Source organism: Abramis brama, assembly GCF_963993115.1.
Source record: "Abramis brama genome assembly, chromosome: 19".
Classification (NCBI taxonomy): Eukaryota; Metazoa; Chordata; class Actinopteri; order Cypriniformes; family Leuciscidae; genus Abramis; species Abramis brama.
The window spans coordinates 30426852-30450118 of NC_139981.1; the positions used below are offsets into that span (position 1 = coordinate 30426852).

Sequence of the window (23267 nt, forward strand, 5' to 3'; positions counted from 1 at the left end):
TAGATTCAGATACTGGTGAAATGAAAAATAATAAGATACAATTGGTGGAAATAATATATTAATAATCTAAAAGAAAACAGTATCTTTTGTTGTTGTGGCGCTGGCTGAATTTCTTACCTTCAATGCCAGGAAACCAGGCCTGGAGCTTCCTTCTGAACTCAGCCTTCTCTTCTTCAGCGTGTTTAGAGTCAGAAACTACTGAAAAAAAAAAAAAATCATTAAGTGGCACAAAATAATATACTAATATATATATATATATATATATATATATATATATATATATATATATATATATATATATATATATAAATGAAGGTGACTTGACTAAAAAAAGAACATTACAATGAACAAAAATTTGAAAACCTCACTACAAATAATCCAGAATTGAAGACAAATGCTAATAATCTACTCTCTCTGTTACTCTTCCTCACACCTGAAATCACTGATCTCCTGAATCTCCTGAAGTTCTCCATCCTACAGTAGATCATTTCTAATCCACTTATGCTGTAAGATCTGCTCTAACGTCGGGCGTTTAGTTGGATCCAGGGTTAGGCACTGGCTAATCAGATCACTGCATTCTGTACACATTTTATCAAGGAGAGAGCTGGTTAGTCATGACCATGTGACACTAATGTTGGCATCTATGAAAACAGCATCTGAAACATGATTAATATAAGGTAAAGTGTTCTTTATCTTTACTTTAAAGGTGAAGTATGTATTGTCTTCTGCACTAGTGGCACATTGCGAAATTACAAAATAAAGCATATTTTAAAAAACCTACGTCATCACGTCATCCCCAACTCAAACATCACAAACGCAGCTCTTACTGGTTCTTGTGAAGGCATGTTTCAGGTCCAACATATTAGGAATACTTTTAGCTGTGTTGCATTTGTCTTTCTGAACGGATGCATGATGATGCTGTATGGTATTAAAGCATGCTTTATAGCGTGTAGCATCACAATGATCTGTTCACTTTGACGAGTTCATGACCTGTTTAATCTCCGAAAGTAGAAATGCAGTGAATTTTGGTACATTTCTTATAGTATTTAACTATATATCAAAAATGTTACACACTTCACCTTTAACTGTGTCTGTACTGAGCCTTTTGCTTTATGTGTGTGTTTATCAATGTTATTAATATCATTCACTCACCGTTGGATAAGCTGGTGTTCTGAAATGTAACTTTGGCTTCTTTGATTTCCGTTGCATTGTCAAAAGGAGGATATGCGTTCACCATCTCGTACAGCAACACTCCTAGAGCCCAGACATTTGCTGGGACGGCGTGAAATCGAGGTTCTGTGAAGACTTCAGGAGGGCAGTAATCCAGTACTCCTGTAAGCAAGACATTTGTGCGTTGTTGAGCAATTCTTTCAAAGTGTCAAATAATCAGCAAGTCATTACATCCAGGTTTCCACACACTCCCAAAATGCTCACCAATGTAAATGTCGCTGTCATAGCCATCACTACTAAGCAGCTGACCAGAGCCGAAGTCTATCAGCTTGAGCTCTAACGTGTCTTTCTTCAACAGGAAATTGTGCGAATGAACATCATTGTGAAAAACGTCATGATCAATGCAGTGTTGCACTGCCAGCACAGCCTGTCGCATGATGACCCGTGCGGTCGTTTCGTCCAGTTGAGGATTACGAACGATAAACTCCAGCAAGCTCTCGCAGGGTTCGGGATACTCCATCACCAGGGTGAATTTTCGAGGGTGCTCAAACCAATCGTGTAGTTGTATGACGTAGGGGCTTATGGGTTCTTGCCTCATCATTAGCAGCAGAGCCACTTCTGTAATGAGAGGTTCGGGACGCCCAGGCTAGAGAAAAGAAAAGATGACAGAAGATTAGCTGGGTAAAAATCTGAAGAAAACTTCATTTTTAAAGGTACTTTTCTTTGATCTTTGTAGATCCGATCAACAGAGCCTTTCCAGGCTTATTTGTCCATTACATTTACACCTAATGCTTCCTACAGGTGTATTGACTACAGTAATCAGCACTTAAACAACTAAATACACATTCAGCTTTTGGCCAACTTACAATAGCAAGATAACGATCGGCGCAAGTCTTGCGCATCCGCTTGATGGCAACCTGCAAAAATGACAAAGAAACACACTATTCAATAACAGTAACAGCATTCAAGCGCCTGACCTTGCACATAACATTTACCATTTGAGCATCTAAGTATTAATCCATGTGTTATTAAATATGTTTTGATGCATGCAAGAGCAAAATGTTTATACAATTCAGCAAAATCAGCAAAAACCTTTTTGCCGTCAAATTTGCGTGTTCCCTCGAACACTCTTCCGAATCCTCCGGATCCAATCATCTCTCCCGCGTTATAGAGAGACTCAAAGGAGTCTGAAAAACAAACAGGAAAATATGAGAAATATATGAGCTTGCTAGATCCTTTGTTTTATATTAAAAATATCAGTGCAGGTCAAAATCAAGATATCTTTAGTGGAAAACAAGACAATAATACTGTTTAAAACAATAATGACTGCAGATTTACCATGATCTGGCTCGACGCCGGAGTGATCTGGATCAGAATCTGGCTCTGAGTCCAGATCTAGTGGAGGAACGAAAGGCTCCACAACATCCACAGCTTTACTGTCAGAACAGCAGCAGGACAGACTCGTCCACAAGTTCCTGATGAACGAGCAAAATCTTCCCATCTTCTTACGTTTTGTAGGTTTTTCTGAAAAAAATAAATAATTAGAAACATCTCTGACCTCACATTTAACAATGATATAACTTCCATTTTACTGTTAAATTCTTATCTTTAATGTCACAAATCCAAAGTAATGCAAATATTTCCAAGCTATCCGCCTGACGACGCCCTGTTTCTGCTTAATACCTGCAGAAACGTCCCTTAGCGGTGACCAACTTTTATTTCACAATATTAAGTAATAATCATTTTATTTTATTTCACGATAATGCTAGTTATTTTTATTTTTATTTTATTTGATCTTTTATTAAAAAGAGAGCATACATTTCCAGGCCTCATTTGGCACAGTTCTGGCAATGGTAAAGGTCATATGAGCCATCATGTCTTAAAATATATTTCACATTTATTTTTTATGAAATATAATATATTTAAATAAACATTGATTTTATTAAATACAGCAATGTCTTATTAAAGACATAACTTAACCGACTCTGTTTACATGAATACTGGTCACAATTTTGTCAGTATTTGACCATACAAACGCAATACAGAACTCTATTCAGGATCGTGCGTGTGTGTTCGGGTGTGTGTCAGACAGCGCAAGTGAGTTCATGGCTAATTGGCTTAACAAAAATATATTCAAAGAACGTTTTGTCCAACTAAAATATTTCAGAAAAATTTCGCTAAGAAACAGTAAATGTGACCAGACCTTAACTTGTCAAACATTTTAAGCAGTCATCATTCTGCCTTATTTCAGTCTCACCTGTGGAGCTCTTGTTCTCATCCTCCATGGCACCCGGAGCAGTCGGGACATCTGAAGTCTCGACGGGAACTTGACCAGGCAGTGGAGGACACATCCACTCTTGGAAGCTGTCGGATCTGGACAAACTTCTGTTTCCGCCACTGCCCTGTTCATGTTGGCTCTCAGATCTGTTGTTACTGCTCCTCTTCTCGACGATGTACGTGCCTGTGCTGCTCAAGCTCGACGACAACCCACAAAACCACCTCTTCACATTGCCCACAGAGCGGGACAAAGATGGTGTGGACTCGAGCGTGAGGAGCGGGACAAAGATGCCCGGTGGAGAATCTGTGGAAGCAGCTCCACTGGATCCGCCTGAGGCTGGAATATTCCAGACATTTTTAATAATATTAATAATCAATGTCATTGCTCACACCAAAAAAAAAAATGCAACTTTCCATTTTAAGCAGTCATCATTCTGCCTTATTTCAGTCTCACCTGTGGAGCTCTTGTTCACATCCTCCATGGCACCCGGAGCAGTCGGGACGTCTGAAGTCTTCATTGGCTCGACGGGAACTTGACCAGGCAGTGGAAGACACATCCACTCTGGGAACATTTCTAATAATATTAATAACCAATGTCAGTGGTTACACCCCCAAAAAATGCAACTTTCTATTTTCAATGACAAATAATTTATGAACTTTAATAAAAGCCTATTCTGACCTCTGCGTTTGGATGAAGTGGACGGACGTCCATCATCTGGCCTCTGCAACTCTCTCTTCCTCTGAGCCGGACCTGTGGACACAGAAACAAACTCACAAGACAGAGGTGTTAAATATCCAGGAATAAGCTCCTGGCTCTGTGCCTGGCTGGGGCCTGGCATCCTCCTTCAAACTGTAATAAAAACAATACAAATACAATACAAAATACAAACAATACAATAAAATACAATTCTCCTCAGAAAACCCACCTCCCCCAAAAATAAAATAAAATAAATAATAAAATAAAACTCCAAACTCCCTCTACAACTAGAAAAGAACAATCAAACAGAAGTGTCCCAAGAAAAAATATGATAAAACTATAAATAAAACTATGTAAATGATTATATCCTCCGATCTCCTTCTAGAATAAAAGTCTCCTCTCTGAAATCCTCCAAACAGCTTCAAAATCGCAAGATCAGCAGAGAAAATATTCAGCAAAAGTCTCAGCAAAATATTCGCCTCGTCTCAACAAGCAGAAAGCGATCTAGCCTGTTGATATTTGCAGACAGAATTCATAACATGCGTCGCTATAACAAATTCATAACACGCGTCGGTATAGCAACAAAAATTGAAGCATTACAGTTACAGTATTATTCGAAATACCTGAAGTCGCGCGCGTGAGCACTGAATCAGGACTGAATGTTATTGTTAAATAACTATTTAACAAGTGATATAATAATGTGTCATAACTGCTTAGCTAAAAATTTGATATGTTAAAGCATGAAATAAGGTACCACGAATCAGTGAATTTGAGTTTGATGTGGGTATATTATTATATCAGTAATAAAATTATATTAAAAAATGTGTAATCGTTCAAAAAAGTATTAGACAGAGACGAATACTAATGTTGTCCACCAGAGGGAGCCACAGAATAGCAAGTTAAAAAACTAAAATGACTAAATTTGTTCAATAACTTGTAGTCAAAATAGCATATACATTCATTATAGTTAAAGTTAAATAAAGCCCAATAATGAGTTTGCAAAAACTTACAGACCATGAATTTTTTTAATTTAATTTTAATGATATTGACAACATATTTGTCAAGTTGCAGACATGACAGAATGTATGTCCAATTGAAGAGGCACTATATTAATTGTCTACTTTTATATAGTACCTATATTAATACTTCCATAAAGAGACACTTAAAAACTCGTATTTTATTTGAAAAGAGACATGTCCACCATTGTATAACTATAGGCTATATCATCAACACAAGCCATTGTGCTTGAACACTGACGATCGCCTCAAGTTGTTGTTTCATTTACCTTCTGTGTCATTGCCCACAACGCTTACGTGACAGGACTTTGAAACGGCAAACAGCTAAAACAATCAAAGGCATGACTTACATCGCATCCAGCTAGCCAACTCCGTCCAAGCTCCATCATCCTTATTTTTTCTTCGTTTGAACGCCCTGAGAAAGGATTTTTGTAAAGATAAAACCGATTTTAAATTCATCTTTAAAGAGATATTGCGGCTGGCTTTACCTTGAAAGTCGAGAATGGTCCAATCACACACGGCCAAAATATTAAAAAACAACTGGCACAAGGCCAATCTGAAACAAACCAATTAAAACTCGGCCTCAAGTCACATGCGTTAAAATAAAATAAAATACGGCCCAGAATAATTAGGCACGTTGATTTTCTGATCGTATTTTTTTTTCTCCAGGCACATTTTACCAATTCCAAACCACATTAATCTTAATAACTACTATTTAGTTTTGAATCATTTATAAGTGATATATTGTTCATGAAAGCTGGAAATGAAAAACACCTTGTATTATTAGGCAAGTTTTCATTTACAGATAAATAAGTAAAGAGGTAAAGAACCCACTCAACCCCCCCCCCCCCCCATCTTAATTAAAGGGATAGTTCACCCAAAAATGAAAATTCTGTCAGTAATTACTCACCCTCATGTTGTCATGTACGTCACACGCATCACACACATGACCAGCGTCGGCCAATAGTGAGCCTACTTGTGACGTACAACACAGAAGCGCTGCGCTGTTTTACTACGTGAACTCACTCGAGGCCCAGAGAGAAGGAAATGAATAGTGTGGAATAAAGTCTTTTTTTTTTCTTTTTTTTTTTGCGCACAAAAAGTATTCTCGTTGCTTGATAAACTTAAGATTGAGCCACTGCAGTCACTTAGACTATTTTAACAATGTCTTTAATAACTTTTCTGGGCCGGCAAGTTTCATTCCCTTAGAAGCCTATGAAGGAGTGATCCAGCTCTCAGATTTAATAAAAAATATCTTAATTTGTTTTCCGAAGATGAACGAAAGTCTTAAGGGGTTGGATCAACATGAGGGTGAGTAATTACTGACAGAATTTTCATTTTTGGGTGAACTATCCCTTTAATTACTATTGTTGAGCCTTTACCTCTCTTGTGAATATTGACCAATTAAACCTACTGAAAAGAGCTTGTGAGTAAACCTCATAACTCCATTGGATCCTCAAACTGTCGATCAAACCTCATAACGGAGGATTTCGGACAGCCGTTGAGCGTACATCGGTTTCACACTCGTTGTTGCAGTGCAATATGGGATTGAATAAGTGCACTCAATAATGTCCACTATGGTTTCGGACACTACAAATGGCTGTCCTCTCAAATAACGCCCTATTTGAGGGTATAGGGAGCGATTTCGGATTCAGCCAGGGACTACAGCGAGAGGTTTCAGGACATCTTTATGGTCCGGGAGTCTCCTGCATATTGATAGAGGCTCTCTGACGGCTGCAAATTATATGCATGTTTGTTATATACATATTGGAAAGCAGTGTCTCAGCGAGCCTCAACAGCGCCACCTTGTTACCGGAGATGGCCTACACCAGGGATAGGCAACTTCGGTCCTGCAGAGTTTAGCTTCAGCCCTGATAAAAACTCACCTGCCTGTATCTATCTAGTAATCCTGAAAACATTAATTGCTTTGTTCAGGTGTGTTTAATTAGGGTTGGAGCTAAACTCTGCAGGACAGTGGCCCTCCAGGACCGGAGTTGCCTATCCCTGGCCTACACTATCCATTATCAATCTTTGTTTACACTGAATGTAATAAAATCAAAATCATTCTTGTGTTAAGATGCCTCCCTAGTTATGTTTTGTCACTGAAGTTTTAATCAGGCTACTTATCCGGTCGGCCGAGTAAAATTCTCTTTCACTTCCCCTTCAAAAAAATCCACTTGTCCTAGACAAGCGTTAATGTCGAACCCTGTAGTTCGCTTTCTAAAGGGAACTCGCACTGCGTCGATGACGCTCTGGGGAACACCCTCCTCCACGTGAACCGGTGTCTGAAAGCTTATCCAATCCATAGACAGTAAAAGAAATGGACACAGCGACCCCAATGGATTCAACGGAGAAAAGTGAAGTCAATTAGAAGCTCTCACTTCCTGATGGCTGACCGTACTGCGCAGACTCAAACTGAGCTTGACGACGTAGATGTGACGTGAGCAACCTGTCTGTCTTCTAGTAGCTGTGCTAGTAGAAAAATCTGAATCATTCCCTTCAGAAACTTGCAGAGACGGAGAGTGTGAGTAGGAGGTGTCCATGAGCTAGGAGCAGGAGCAACTTTTGCTAAGTATTCTGATTAATTATTTTGTCATTTTGCCTCCACATCCCCCCGATTGCCCGCGAGCTTCTCCTCCTGTCCATACGGTAATCTCTCTACTGTGCGACAGAGAGTCGCGTGGTTATGATGCAATCGTTAGCCTATTTTTACAAAAACTGCTTCTACGGGGCCATAACGTAAGATACAAGGTAATGGAGCCTTTTATACATTTTCGTGTTTCTTTAGAAATAAATAGTGGACAAATGGAGTCTTTAAACGCCTCAGATGTAAAGTTATTCGCTGTCAAAGTGATGCCAAAATGAATGGGAGTCAATGGAATGCTAACAGCAGGTGAGGGTCCGCTAATCAATGGCGGCGCCCGGGGAAGCTTCAGTGTTTTCTGAAACATTGGCCCCCTGATCCAATCACAGCAATCGTTATTGACCGGCGACAGCCTATGACGTCACTACTAGTCCAACCTGTAAGTATAAAAGGGGCGCCTAGAGAACATGTGATCCTCTTTTCGTCTTCAGGGACTGTTTTGTTTGTTCGAGCAAACTACGCTTATGTTGAGGGGACGCGCGAACACGGGTATGTGTCGATGCCCCAATTGACGCGAGGTTCGCGAACTATCTCGCGGCGGGAGAGGCACCGACACTAAGTGCTCCGGCCCTGCCTTTTAAACAAACATCACGCTTTAATGGCAGGGCATACGCAACGGCCGGTCTGGCTGGTGATGCCTTGCGCACAATGGCTGTGTTGAAAGCATCCCAGGCTGATCTGCTGAGAGATTTGGACCAAGGTCAGGGTCTTTATTCAAGAGAATTCATAACGTTATGTAATATATCGCATTATAATTTGCAGTATATTGATAGAACGATGAACAAATAACGATGATGGTGAGAGAACATTGTGCTTGATACATTTTTCATCTTCAAACCAAACTTGGGTCTTCAGCCGATAAAGTTTGAATCCCGTCAGGCTAGTGCGCTTCCCATAATGTTCACGCATTAGGCCAGTAGGCGCAGAGTAGACGGTCTTTTGTGGCTGTTTCAACACATTTGATCACATGAGCGTTTACACTTCGAAAGCAATCCGGTTGAATGTGTTTTCTTCCTCTGGAAGTGGTTAAAAGTGGACAAGCTCAAAAAGTTTTAGACCCCGTTTACACCTGTATTTAGCGTTGTCCACTTGTGATCCGATCGACCAAAACGCATCTTAACACCAGGTGTAAACAGGCCAATCAGGTTCCTAGCCCTCCCTCTGGCTCACCTCATCAGCAACATGTCTGCCCAACTGTCCCTTCAAGCCCTTCATCCCGAGGAACTCTCCATATTCTCTGATGTCCTCTTCCGTCACGTCCTCCTCCTCCTCCTCCTCTTCCTCTTCCGTCTCTTCCTCCTCTTCCGTCTCCTCCTCTTCCTCCTCCTCCTCTTCTTCCGTCTCCTCCTCTTCCGTCTCCTCCTCCTCTTCCTCCACCTCCTCCTCTTCCGTCTCCTCTTTCTCTTCCTCCTCCTCTTCCTCCTCCATGCGCTGATGCATCTCTCCCATTTCCTCGAAGCTGGAGCCCGAGGTGTCGTCCATATTCTCCATGTCCACCACTGCCGAGCCGCTGCCCTGGGGTCGGTCACGAGAAAGAGAGAAAGTTCTGTCACAAAGTCTGTAAAACACTCATAAAGCCAATTTTCACATTCCACAATAAGTTAGAAAATGTGATGGAGCAGGACAGGTTTATTTTCCCTTTATTTCTGTATCATTTGCTAAACTTTTCTGAATACTGCAAATATATAGAAAGTATTAAAGGATTAGTTCACCCAAAAATGATCCCATAATTTACCCACCCTCAAGCCATTCTAGGTGTATATGACTTTCTTTCAGCTAAACACAATCAGAGTTATATTTAAAAAAAATATCCTGGCTCTTCCAAGCTTTATAATGGGAGTGAACGGTACCTGAAATTTTGAAGCCTAAAAAAGCACATCCATCCATCATAAAAAGTAATTCATACTGCTCCGAGGGGTTAATAACTCACTTTTATGATGGATGGATGTGCTTTTTTGGTCTTCAAAATTTACCGTAAACACCTTGGATGGCTTGAGGGTGAGTAAATGATGGGGTACATTTCATTTTTGGGTGAACTACCATTTAAAGGGGTAGGCAAATGATTGTGGATGCTAAAGTGCAATAATAATGTTTTTGGACATGGTACAATGGTAATAACATGGTTATTTGTACATATGTCAAGCTAATAGCATGTTTCTGAGCATGTAACATGGTATAATAACAATAACATGGCGATCATTTATCTCCTCCACTTATACTAACCTACTTATTATATATACATAATTGTTTACATCACAGTTTCGCTTACTGTATTTCAAGCAGCTTTGAATAGTACACAAATGGTGCATGAATATGGTAATTAGTGAGCAAGATACAATAGAAATAAAGATAGTACCATCACAACGGTGATGTCAGACTGAGCAAACGGCTTGTTTCACAGAAAAATCGTGTGTTTTCATACGTTATGTGACTGTATAATGCTGAGTTGAGTTGAGGTAAATTACCTGGATAATGTTGTCATCAAAAATATCCCATGGTTCCATATTTGTGTTTTTGCTTACTTGTGATGCCGACATTGAATATCAAAGAATATCGAAGAATAAGCAAAAACGTTAGCTTTTAGAATATTAAAACGCTACAATCTATAGTTTAATTCTGGTGCTCATTTTAGTTTGATATTAAAAATGGTTTGTGTGAATTGTTTTGCCAGCTGTACAGCGCTTTTTTTCTTTTTTCTTTATTTATTAACTGCTTGTAGAAGAAAAAAGAAAAAAAAACACAAAAAAACATTAACAACAATTATTGTCATTGTCAACATAATACAGCAATACTCCAGAGTCCTTCAGTCCATATTGAGTTCCTTCAGTCTTTCAAGTCCTTAAACACAGCCACTGTTCTTATAGCTTTTAAGTTTTTAGAGAACTCAATAGATTCAAAATACATTTTTATTTCAAGTTTAAATCTTAAATCAAAAAAGAGGATTGCATTTAGAAAATTTACATTTGTGAATGTGAAATTTAGCTAACAGAAAAATAAGGTTTATAAAATAAATATCATTTTCCTTTTCACATTCATGAAAACCAAAAATGACATTTCTATACGTAAATTAAAAGTGAGGATTCACATAACATTTGATAAAATCACACCAAAATGCCACTGTGAGAGAGCAGTTCCAAAATAAATGTAAAGTAGTTTCAGGTTTCTATAAACAGAAAGAACAGAGGGCTGGGACCATAGATATCATATAATAAAGGCCTTTATATGGATATCTATGGCTGGGAAAATGGGTTTTTTTTTTTTATGACAAATTATTGTACATATATATGAATACATCAGTAAACATGTCACAGGAACTTACGAGGGAAGGGGAGGGAGGAGGTATCAATAAGTCAGTTCATATCAAGCTTGTGTAGTAAAGAGTTCATCATAGAAAGAAAGAAGCATCATGTTTTTCTTGTTGTTAATTCTTCGAAGCGTGGATAAGAGGTACTGGAATTCAATGAGAAACATTTTAAATATAGGTTTTTCTTTTTTAAATTTCTGTTTGTGAATGTAGTGTTTGGATACAAGTATAAAAAAATTGGTAACAAATTCAATACATTTCTGTTTGTGTGTAAAATAAAAAACAATATCTCTTTTTGTAAAAGTGTAAGAATTATCAAGAAAACCAAGGTGATTAGATAACATCAACCAGAAATTACGTACAACATCACATTCATAGAAAACATGCAAAATGGATTCATCATCTTTGTCATACAATGAGCATTTTTGGCTAATGTCCATGTATTTGGAAAGCAATAGATTACAGGGGTATATTTTGTGAAGTATTTTAAACTGAGTCTCTATTATCCTGTTGGAAATGCAAAACGTGTATGGTAACAACCACGTCTTTTTCCAATCAACATCTGGAATCTGGTTGTCCCAAAAAAATTTCCCTCGGGGAGAGCTCTTATTCTTACTATGTATCACATTTCTAATAAATTTGTTGTTACATTTTCTATCAGTGAGCAAATAGCCATTAATGGTGAGTGTAGGATTATAACAACTCTTTTGTAAATATGAGGAGTGACATTTCATAAGTTGTAGAATACCAGAGGGGATGGCTTTACAAACAGTGATAAATTCATGAGCACGTATGGGAAAATTAAAACAAGACATGAAGTTTTCATAAGTCAAAATGTTACCTTGCTTATCAAAAAGGTCAATGATAAAATAAACACCATGTGCATGCCAAGTAGGGAAGAAGATGGATTTGTTTTTGACAGTGATGTCTTGGATGGCTGGGAAAATGCGACGTGACGCCGACGCGCTTTGTGACGCTACTTCCTCTAATCGAAGATATAAACTTCCGGATTTAACCAGAAAGACTAGTCTTGAAAGATTTACATATAAACGTGTATTTAACCCCATAAAAAAAAAAAATTACATACGTTCAACAGCAGAAAACTCCGCCGTTTAATGTCAGCATCGGGCAGTACTTCAGTACGAGTCAATAGACTGGTACCAGTACATCATGTCAAAATAAAAGTCGTGTGACCTGTACAGTGTTATTATTAGTTGAAAATAGTTTTTTTTTTTTTTTGAACTTCACTTCTAGGTTGCTTTGAACATTAAAACAAATTAAATAATATTATTATTATCATCAGCATTATTATTATTATACAAGAGACCATTGATTCCAAAAGTATTTTTTTTTATTTCACTATGTCACATTCATGTGAAGAGATGGGATTATTAAGCTAAGCAAAATTGTAAACAATTCATAAAATAAATATGGCACTAATTTAGACAATATAAAAATAAACAAAAACATAAATAAAACGACTTATGAGGCACTGTTTTACTTTAATTTTTGTTTTGCCTTTTACTTAAACGTCCATTCATGCATGTTATATATATATATATATATATATATATATATATATATATATATATATATATATATATATATATATATATATATATATTGAATGATGTATCGTCCTTTAAATGCTAAACTCGTATATAAAGAAGTTAAAAATGATTAGTAAATGTACAATTTTCTGAAGGGGGCACTGTACCCCGTGTACTCAAAGTGTAGGCTATGGCCACTAGATGGCAGCATCACATTCGAGAACGCAATCGTAATATCGCGAGGTCTTGCTCTCCGCGTCATTATCCGATTCTGGTTTGACATTAGCTTTGCGGATACCGGATAGCCGATCCATGAGAGCGAGGACGCGACGCTGCTTTCTCCCGAAGACTTTGTTATATTAATAACATTTCATTTCCATAAAAGGGTACCAGGTAGTGCAGGTATGTAATAACATTTTTTGTTTTAAAAATAGTTTAACTGTTAGCTAATACGGCGTCGGAATGTTAATCTGAGCTAAAGAGGGGGAGAGTGCACGAGCTCACCATATTTTGTAACCATTCACACTTTCTTCTTTTTTGTTTTGGTGATGTGTTTAAGATCTTTACAAGTGTATACGTAATATGACAATCGTTTTAATGACATACTTTAAAAATATGTATGTTTTTACGAATTACGGATTGAGTTGAGTGTGTCCTCGATAAATGTGACTTATTAAGGGGCTACAGACGGGCGGTCTGTACGGTATATTTGCAGCGTCCGCTTCAGATGTTCAGTCATTGTTTTATTTTGCTCTTTTAAGTGATTTCACATGTCTTGGTAAAGTATACACTTGGTCCGGGCTCAAATGTTGCGTAATATTCTCTGGATTTCGTCATTGCAAATAGTGTCTGGTTAGTGAAAGATAGTGTACAAGTGCAATAAATGAATCATCACATTTGCATGCAATTAAGTTATTTGAGCAGCATAAAGAATTTGGGGTTACACTTTATTTTAAATTCTTGTTACGGTGTAATTTTACGTTTAGGTACATTATATAAATTGACTACTTGTACTTACTATTGAATTAGTTTTTGATTTAGGGTCAGTTGCATGTTATTATGCATAATTTACTGTTATTTCTATTATAAATACATACAACATGTGCAACAAGAACACTGGAAAATAGTGTTACCAGATTCGGTTAGGAAACTTTAACCTACATATGAAAGTTGCTTCAGTTTTTGGTTTGATTGTTTTTATTTGGTGGCGTACAGATGTTTTTGCTTATCTTAATTTGGACTGACACTCATGCTTTATTTGTGTACCGAGAGCACTAGATGTTAATGTCATTTTCAAGATTACATAATCTCTAGTTAAATAACAGATATGCATAAGATAAGAAGTAGTGTATTAAATATACCTATTATTTTCATTGAGATTTTCACACTCTGAACTGTGATACCAGTGAAGTTTATCAGTCAGCTCTTAGATGAAGTGCAAAGGTCATATTGTAAGCTCTGATATCAGCATTTTTGCAGCAGTATTATTTTTAAAAGGCATGTCAGCATTTAATCTTTATAACTGAAGTATCAGTTCCTCCTTGCACTTTTTGGTTCCTCTTAAGACAGAAGTTGCACCATGTTTTTTCAGATTTGTGTGTTTTGGGGTCGTTTCTGGCCTCTGCTCGAGCCGTCAGTCGCGCGCCCCCGAGAGTGGGCCCCGTGCCCGTGGCGTGTACGTGCAGAATCAGTCGGCTCGTGTGGATGCCGCGCTGATGACGTGTGCGATGACGTTCTGTGGGCCGGGGAAGGGGCTCTCTTAGATAAACCGTGAGAACAATTGGACTTTCATCAATTGACAATAACACGCAAACTAAGCTACACATTTGGATCAAATTGACGTCCGTTGTATATCGCTTGATTGACAAGAAGAGGTATGAACCGAATCGGTACTTTGACATGACATTTTAAATGATCTATTTCAGATTGTAAACGTAAAGGACGTCTCGTGAACGCCGCTCTTCATAACCATAATATAGTATTAATAATTGCAAAAGGTCAATTTATAAAGGATCCGTATGGTTAAGTATTAGTATTACTAATAATAAGTATTACTTACACTAGCCAAAAATAAAGTACCTTGTTATTACTTTGTGTTTTGACGTAGTACCATGGTATTCTCTTAAATACCATGGTACTGTACGTGAATATGCTAATTTCAGTACCATGATATATTACCATCCACTGCTAACACTGAATACACTTTGGTAGTGCCAGTAGTAATCATATAAGGGCACGTTATTGTGTTGTATTGAAACCAGAGAGTGTTAAGTGTGTATGTAATATAAGATCCTGCAAAAGTGCATTAGTTAAATGAAGTTGTTTTAATTAAGATGTCCAGATATGGTCTTGTTTCCCTTTCCTCTGGTTTCTAATCCAGGCATGCTGTCAGAATGGAAAGCTCTAGATCTGTGGACACTGGGCTTTTGTTCTGGCCACTTCATGCTGTGCAGATGTTGCTGTTTTAATGCTACTCAAAGATGTTTGTTTTCTATGGGCTTTTATTACATAAAATGTTTGTACTGTTGCATCATCAGTCATTAGATTAAGAAAAAAAAAAGTGCAAAATAAGAAATGCTCTGGAGATTTACATTTCCTGTTATTGTTAAGGGTGTATAAACTGCCCCCCCCACCCCCCCGAGTTTTGCACGAATGCTCCAGGAATCATAGCATCTTGCCCTTCAGACCCTGTCAGCTGAATATTATTTGACATGTCACGTGTTGCTCTAACTTTGGCAGGCGCTTATCATTCCTCTTGACACACAGATATTTGCAGGATGTCACAGAGGCTTTGAGTTCACAGGAAAAAGGCCACAGCTGAAGTCGACTGATATGGGTTTTTAATAGGGCTGGGCAGTATGAGGGTACATATCGTGACTACGGTATAAAGTCTTTACCGTTTGAGAGTTTACTTTATTGTTTATTTCACGGTATGTAAATATATAAATATAAGTGCGATAACATCCCCGAAAGCACGTGTGCAGAAAGCCGCCTCTCAGACAGCATGCGGTCGTGAATTCAGTTCTCTTTCTCTTCTTATTGCACTTGGATGGACAGATAGACGCACAATAATGTCAAAATGCCTGTCGTGTGGAGTTTTCATGTAAACATAGTTGGTTATGTCTTAAATGAACAGATGCGTGTCTGTAAATTGAATCCTTGCATTCGGTCTTAAAGGGACAGCAGCATAATAAACTGCTGTCTGTCTCATTAATGCTAATCAAACAACAAAAGATAGAGAAAATCTCTCACTGCTCTTTACGGAATCACTTTTTTATCTTTAATAAGAGTCGGATCATATTTGATTCACACAGTGAAAACTATTCAGTGTTTTAGTTATTCAATTTCTGTAGTGTTTCTTACTACATGTTAAATAAACCTACAATCTGAAAAACATGGGAAGAGTTCAGATGCAAAAGCCTCTAAGTACCATCTGAAATTTTCTTCTAGAATGATCATTTTTATCAAGCTCGTTTATTTAAGTTTAGTAATTTCACCTAAATGGCAATGAAAATGACCTATTAATTGTCATTTAAGTGAAATTACTGAACTTAAATATACAAGCTTGATAAAAATTATCATTCTAGAAGAAAATTTCAGATGGCACTTAGAGGCTTTTGCATCTGAAATCTTCATGTTTTAATTAATTTGTATCTCTGCTGTTTGTAATCTGTTGCTTTGTTCTTATTTTTAATAAGAAAAATAAAAATAGCTTTATCGAGATGTATAGTTATTGTGAAATAAAATTTCTCATACCATGAAATAAGATTTTGTCACATTGCCCCACCCCTAGTTTTTAATATACTGTTAGTTAAAGGTTTGCACCATCCTACTTATTCCTAATGAGCTTTTTCCTCATAAATGACAATAACTGTGAAGTCACTTCATGAGGTGCATTGTGGGATGTTTTGTTAAGACTGATCATCAGTGTTTCTAAGTAAATCAATTTGGTTCAAGGTTTTTTTTTTGTTGTTGTTAAAAGCTAAAGTTCACAGATATTATCACCATATACGATTTTAAAATATAAACAAACTGAAGACTAAAAACTGAAATGCTGTTATGCCATATTTTATCTTCTTATGGTCAGATAAAAGGCATAATTCACCCAAAATGCATATTTTGTTGTTCCAAACCTGTTTGACTAGACTAAAGATATTGTTTAAATATGTCTGTCTAATATTTTACCAGTTAACACTTTAGCAAAGTGTAGCAAAGTTAAACCAAATGTAGTGTTAGATTTTAAAAACCTGATATGATTTTTTTATTTTTTTCTCACCATGAAAATAGCAATTTCATTTTCGGGTGAACTGTCCCTTTAAGCAGTGATTTGGATATGGAAAAGAATGTGGTTTATGTGATGTGTCGTGTTTGTCTTGTGCGCAGCATGTCATCCGTGGGGCAGAGAGAGACGGCTGCCCTCAGGCAGTGTGTTCAGGCCCGGGCCCAGCTGGACGAGGCCATCGCTGCGGTCATCAAAGCTGAAGTTCAGCTCAAGAGCAACTCCAGAGAGGTGTGTGTTTTTAGTGTCATGTAGGAGAAGAGATGAAGTACTTATTTTGAATCTTTTATTTATATACTTAAATCATGCTTGTGTTATTAAAGGCTCAGTGTCCCATGAGTGGGTGTGAACACTGACATTGTGGCTTTATAATGCGTTTTAAGCTCAGTGCACAATAAGATATTATTTTCTTGTAAACATAAGAAAACATCCATGCATATGACATAATAATGTGTCACCTCAGACAGAGTTAATAATTACTAGTTGGATGCAGGTAGTCTAAAAGTAGCAGCCACAGCTAAACAAGTTCAGAAGTATCAACAGTTGAGAAATTGTCTCAAAAATAGTTTGTAGGATTTACGCTCGTTCACCTAAGCTCTGTTGAGAAACCTCATTGGGCTTCTCCATAATCTCTCAAAACAGCTGCATGGTTCAGAGCGTAATATAATACTGTTTCCAGTTTGGACTTGTTTCCATTATTGTAGACCTCAGATCATTGCAGGTTGTCCTTCAGCGTTTAGGAGGTGGGGTCGTTTTATCCTCCTCAACAGGAGTTTTAAAAGCTGCTCGGTATCTGAGCGCTCTCAAATCAAAGGCAGACCTGTCAAGACTCGCATTCACACACGCGTCTGTTACTCCCAGGTGAAGTCTCAGTTGCACAGCTGTATCAGTAGACATCTGGAGATCCTTCGCTCTCGTGAGGTCTGGCTGCTGGAGCAGATCGATCTGGTGGAGCAGCTCAAAGGAGAAACTTTACATCAGCAGCTACAGCAGCTTCATTCGGTGAGTTTTACTTCTATAGTTTGATCATTTGTGACCCTGGATCACAAAACCAGTCACATGTCGCACGGGTATATTACATTGTATGAGTCCAAATTATCGATTTATGCCAAAAATCATTAGGATATTAAGTAAAGATCATGTTCCATGAAGAATTCCTACCGTAAATATATAAAACATTTATTTTTGTGAGTGAATGGAGCACAATCGCGAACATAAATGGACAACTTTGAATGTAATTTTCTCAATGTTTTGATTTTTTTTGCACCCTCAGATTCCAGATTTTCTAATAGTTGTATCTCGGCCAAATATTGTCCTATCCTAACAAACCACGCATCAATGGAAAGCTTATTTATTCAGCTTTTAGATGATGTATACATCTCAATTTAAAAAAATTGACCCATGTGACTGGTTTTGTGTCCAGGGTCACATTTGTGCAGGCAGCCATCTGTCAGTCTGGCATATTGAGTCATTGTGGAAAGACTGGTATAGTTTTGTTTTGTTTTATTTTAGTATTGGCTTGGTACTGAAGTGAAGGTAGTTTTTTAGATCTCTATTATCTAAATAGACTCTGGATACTGAAACTGACATTTAAAAAAGGAGAAATGAAGCTGTTCTGCTCTAGTTGAGTTACTTTAAAGCTGAAATGACATTTGTTCTCTCATGGTTTCTCACAGCTCAAAGGCCAGTTTGACATCCTCGTTCATCAGCTGGAGTATTCCACTAGTAACAGTCTTGCTACCCAGCTCACCAACTGCTTGGAGAAGTAAGACACCGATTGTTGTAAATCTGCTGTAGTGTGCTAAAATGCTGTTTGCATGTCAAGCTAGAATCTTTTATAGAATTATTTTATTGTTTTTGTTTGTCTAAGTTTGTTTTAATCATGTTATACTTATAATATATGTTGTTAAATGTTTAATGTATATCTGCCATGTAATTGCCGGTGATGCTGATATTGGCAATAAACTGGCAATATTACTACCACCACATGTCAAGCTAGTCAACAGAGACACTGTAGTGGATTAAATCTCCCACAATCAATGTGAATCTCCGAGGAATGCCTAAGTAGATGATAAACGTGGCTCATCTTTTGTTGTTTCAGGTTATCTTCGCTCAATCTGACTCCTGAAGAAACCCCAGAGATGAGTTTCCAAGCAGATGCACGCACCTTGCGCCAGGCTATCACATCCTTTGGGACCATCTCCAACCAGGTTTGTGGAATTGCTGATATGCACATTTTGGACACCAAGGCTTGTGGTTGATATAGATTAATAGCTATAAATGTCAAGAAATTCAGAACCCCCAATATCACTTTTTTCACTAGACGAAAACATGAAGCATGATGTTTAATCACTTTCATTCATATGCACAAAAACAGAAATATTTATCTACACACATTATTTTATTTTAATACAGTTCAGTGTAGACAGCCTAAAGCTTTTGCGATGTGAGACTCATGTGAACATTTTCTAATAGAACATATGGTCCAATTATTAACACATGATTGAAAGTCCACTTACCGTTGACAGGATCACAGTGTAAATAGTGTCAAAATACTATGTGCTCATACCATTGCTATAAATAGACTTGTGCACCCTTCCACAAAGCACCTGCATTCATAACCCTTCTCTGCTGCAGCAAATGGAGACCTCACGCTCTTTTGAGAGACCGTGGCTTCTTCAGGACTGTCCAGTTTCTTGCAAGAAACAGGTTTGTTTTTGACATTATACTTGGCTAATCTAACTTTCTGCTCATATGTGCATACAATGTTAAATACCCATCTTGTTTACTTAGAAAGTAGATCCTGAACGGGCCACACCTCTGGCTGAGTGGCTTCTAGGGAACCGTGCCGTGAGCAGCGCTCCTGTAAGAGACCACTTTAGCTCAAACCCCCAGGACTGGCTGCTTGTTTCCAAGGAATCTCAGGTGAGCTGAGACTTGTGACCAACTTGTTAAGAACCGCTGAATTATTCACTTGACTTTAGCTAAACTGCTACTTCTGTCAAAAGAAAAACAATCCAAGGCACTCAATTTAATTCGTTTAAAAAAAAATATATAAAAAGCCTTTACTTTTTTCATAGCTTAGATTTTAAAAACAGGTGACAAACCACTTCTGCTACTTCTGTCAAACTGATGTTTAGGAAATTGCACACTGAGGATTTTCTTATTTTATTTCCACCATACAGGAAGAACAACAGCTACCTGCCTTTGACTTCCAAAAAGCTTGGGGTCAGCTTCATGACCTGGAGTCGTGGCTCATAAAGGAGACATCGCCTATTCGTGAGCGAACCTGCAGCGGCAGCTCAACCTTCTCGATCGAGATGATTGAGGAAAGCGACTTAAATCTGGACGAGGTGGAACTGGAAGACCAGCTGGAAAAAGTGGACGACACCTTTGAGGAGGAAGAACTCAGCAATTGGCTTGCCAGTCCGAGCCCAATCAAGCAAGAGAAGACCAGCCAAGTATCAGACTCTGACCGCTTCAATCTGATCATCAAACCCTTCTACGAGAGCTTCTCCTACAGTGATTGGCTACCAAAGTCTGACTGCGGCTCTTGCTGTGCCACGCGCACCACGGCCGTGGAAATCGAGAACCTCGGAAAGCTCAAGTGCCTAAAGACTCCACCTTCATCCGCTGCCAGCACTCCCAACACCAACCCGGATACCATCGAGATGTGGCTTCACAAGACCATCCCTCTCGAGACCACCTGCAAAGCCAATGAGACCTGTGCCAGCTACGCTCAATGTGTCTGTGATGAAAACTGTGGAAAAGAGGCTCTTAGTTCTTGGCTCCTCAAGAAAGAGGGTCGGGATAAGAACGGGGTTCCCGTCAGTAAGAACGCCTCAAGCAAAGCCTCCAGCCACCAGCAGGAGCAGGAGCAGAAAGTCCAGGCCATCCTAGAGGCCTGGCTACACCCGAGCAACAGTCCCAAGTCCCCGGCCCTGTCGCCCCTCTCTGCCTGGGTGACCCCGCAAATCAAATCCTCAGACTCCGAGAGCTTCATCCAGAAGCCTTTGCAGACGGAGAACTGGCTTCTGCCAGCGATGAAGTCCATTAGCTGTACCACTGAGACGCCAAACAAGCCGGAGAGCGAGAACACAAAAGACCTCGAGGAGGATAAGTGGCTTCTACGAAAGCGGGCCAGTGCACAGGTGAGGCTGAGATCTGTGCTGCCCATGTCACCGTTATTCATGTAGCGCTTTTACAGAACAGATTGTTTCAAAGCAGCTTTACAGTGATGACAGGAATATAATGCAACAACACAAATGTATTAAGGGGATAGTTCACGCAAAAATGAAAACGGTCATTTTCTCACCCTCATGTCATTCCAAACCCATAAGAGTTTTGTGAATCTTCGAAAACACAAATGAACAGATTTTTAATGATTTCTGAAAGTCTACGCAATCAAAACTTTGATGCTTCAAGAAGTTCATAAAGAAATTGTAAAAGTAGTCCATATGAATCGAGTAGAATCAAGTCTTCTGAAGAGACACGATCACTTTATTTGATAAACAGATTTAATTTAGGATTTTATTCGCACATAAGCATCAACGCATACAAAAAGAGCACGTCAGATACGGTAAATGAAAGCTCAACCGCAGTTGCTTGACGTGTGATTGGATTATCGTCTATGAACTGTTTGAAGAGTCAAAGTTTTGGTGGAATAAGCTTTCAACGGAGGGACGGAAATCACTCGGGTTTCATTAAAGATGAACGAAAGTATTACAGGTTTGGAACGACATGAATTGATGACAGAATTTTACATTTTTGCGTGAACTATCCCTTTAAAGAACAATCTTACAATGTTCATCCATAGTATCAGGCTTTGAGAATGTCACTCTAAAGTTTGGTGATATTCATGCATTCATTCCTTACCATGTTTTCCTGTGTGTGTCCAGGAACGGCTTGGCCTACCCATAGTATGTGACCTGTTTTCCTGTATGAAGCTCAGCGGGGACAAAGAAAAGTGGCTTCAGCACACCGCTACACAGGTGAGAAACAGTGATGTAAATATGAGCATTTTTAAAAAATAAAATAAAGCTTTTCAGAGGAAGTAAAACCATTTTCTTTTCTCTATTTCAGATATGAAGGCAACATCCAGTGGCTTTTTGAGATTTCTCTAGCACCATTTAACCGCTGATTATTGCACAATATTTTTCGTCATGCTCTTTAGGGATTCGCTCTCTCTCATATCTTCTAGAGACTGAAGGATTGTAGTACACCATCACTTGAGGGAGTGTTTATGCTGGGGAATTACTGTATTTTGCCTTTTTTAAATTGGCTTAATACAGGTTAATTCCAGTGATCTAGTCGAGACCAATGTGTTTATTATAAATCAGTAATGTGATTTAAAAATCACGAGGAAATGGACCAGATTGGTGCATACAAACAAATACATTTTTTATTTTCCCCCCATTAGGGCATAGTGGGAGGGGGGTCTTGGGGAGAGCTGAAGTACAAAATAAATCTATATTAATTTTAATCATTTAGTTACAGCTTTTTTTAATTCATGTTTTAAATCTCCGCACATTTGGAGGAAAGCATACTCTAAAAGCAGAGAATGATTTCCTTCATCACTTCTTTGAATATATATTTATATAGAATTTTACTATTTTTCTCAAGTATGGAATGAGCATCCCTTGCTGTTCGTATTACTTTTTTATTTGTCATGATTATATTCTACACCTCTGTGGCATACAAAACTCGTATGCCAGATAAACATAGCAAGATTTCCGTTATTGTAACCTCAAAACAACTGATAACTTGTGCCTGACATCGAATGTGTAGCAGTGCTGTCCATTCTCATTGTGCCGTTTGTGCAGCCGCCGGCGTTTGTTCTGTGGTCTTCAAGCTCAACCTGTGGTAAATATTTACCATAGAATAACTATAGCTCTTTTTAAATTGAATCTATCATAAAGTAACCACTGATAATGCTTCGTCTATGCTGTGAAACACATGTAAAGCACAAATTATACTTTGCACATATGGAGCAAAGACTACAGGTGAATTTAAAGCTGGTGCAAAAATTAAAAGTTTACCAATCTATCATTCAGTAATGGACCAAGGACTTGGTACATAAACTTAACAATGCTAAAATCATTGTCGGCATGTGCCGGTGTTTGGGCTGCAGAATTACACATGTACACTTGTATGTAGGTTAATCTAAATATTGCTTACATAATCTCTTATGCTTTGATCCCTTGTCAACTGGATAAATAAAAAGACAAACGTTTCCTGTTGTAACGACTCATTTCATGTTTCTATTTCCTGACACAGAAAACTCCAGGTCATGCTAACAGAAAGGAAACTAAACGGTTTGTTAGTTTATTT

General features: G+C 38.2%; 3 protein-coding genes across 4 annotated transcripts; 1 reads left to right on the top strand and 2 right to left on the bottom strand.

Annotated features, from left to right (window-relative positions):
- Positions 1-433: 433 nt before the first annotated feature.
- On the bottom strand, positions 434-5661 carry LOC311069308 (serine/threonine-protein kinase pim-3-like). The gene is made up of 10 exons (XM_084092365.1): positions 5649-5661; positions 4127-5575; positions 3902-4021; positions 3428-3784; positions 2509-2694; positions 2263-2357; positions 2037-2087; positions 1435-1816; positions 1153-1332; positions 434-578 (listed from the first exon to the last, which is right to left on the bottom strand). The coding sequence occupies exons 2-10, from the start codon at positions 4284-4286 to the stop codon at positions 475-477; spliced, it is 1635 nt and encodes a 544-aa protein (XP_083948491.1). The 5' UTR covers positions 4287-5575; positions 5649-5661; the 3' UTR covers positions 434-474.
- Positions 5662-6043: 382 nt separating this feature from the next.
- On the bottom strand, positions 6044-12133 carry yipf3 (Yip1 domain family, member 3). Its single transcript, XM_084092366.1, has 2 exons — positions 11950-12133; positions 6044-9319 (listed from the first exon to the last, which is right to left on the bottom strand). The coding sequence occupies exons 1-2, from the start codon at positions 11992-11994 to the stop codon at positions 8954-8956; spliced, it is 411 nt and encodes a 136-aa protein (XP_083948492.1). The 5' UTR covers positions 11995-12133; the 3' UTR covers positions 6044-8953.
- A 790-nt stretch (positions 12134-12923) lies between these two features.
- On the top strand, positions 12924-23176 carry ncoa4 (nuclear receptor coactivator 4). 2 transcript variants are annotated; one of them, XM_084092479.1, is made up of 10 exons: positions 12924-13060; positions 17042-17168; positions 17799-17939; positions 18614-18702; positions 19039-19147; positions 19575-19646; positions 19731-19862; positions 20123-21088; positions 21836-21928; positions 22020-23176. In XM_084092479.1, the coding sequence occupies exons 2-10, from the start codon at positions 17043-17045 to the stop codon at positions 22023-22025; spliced, it is 1734 nt and encodes a 577-aa protein (XP_083948605.1). In that variant the 5' UTR covers positions 12924-13060; position 17042; the 3' UTR covers positions 22026-23176. The 2 variants fall into 2 exon arrangements, with proteins under 2 accessions (XP_083948605.1, XP_083948606.1); XM_084092480.1 differs by lacking the exon at positions 12924-13060 and adding an exon at positions 14248-14532.
- Positions 23177-23267: the final 91 nt, after the last annotated feature.

Excerpts from the sequence above, each read along its gene's own strand:
- LOC311069308 (XM_084092365.1), bottom strand. The coding sequence starts at position 4,286 with ATGCCAGGCCCCAGCCAGGCACAGAGCCAGGAGCTTATTCCTGGATAT. Across the intron at positions 2,358-2,508 it reads CGGCGTCGAGCCAGATCATG|ACTCCTTTGAGTCTCTCTAT; the intron begins GTAAATCTGCAG and ends TTTGTTTTTCAG. Across the intron at positions 2,088-2,262 it reads GCAAATTTGACGGCAAAAAG|GTTGCCATCAAGCGGATGCG; the intron begins GTTTTTGCTGAT and ends TCATTTTTGCAG.
- ncoa4 (XM_084092479.1), top strand. The coding sequence starts at position 17,043 with ATGTCATCCGTGGGGCAGAGAGAGACGGCTGCCCTCAGGCAGTGTGTT. Across the intron at positions 17,940-18,613 it reads AGCTACAGCAGCTTCATTCG|CTCAAAGGCCAGTTTGACAT; the intron begins GTGAGTTTTACT and ends GGTTTCTCACAG. Across the intron at positions 19,863-20,122 it reads TTGTTTCCAAGGAATCTCAG|GAAGAACAACAGCTACCTGC; the intron begins GTGAGCTGAGAC and ends TCCACCATACAG.
- yipf3 (XM_084092366.1), bottom strand. The coding sequence starts at position 11,994 with ATGCACATGGTGTTTATTTTATCATTGACCTTTTTGATAAGCAAG. Across the intron at positions 9,320-11,949 it reads TGACCTTTTTGATAAGCAAG|GGCAGCGGCTCGGCAGTGGT; the intron begins GTAACATTTTGA and ends GACCGACCCCAG.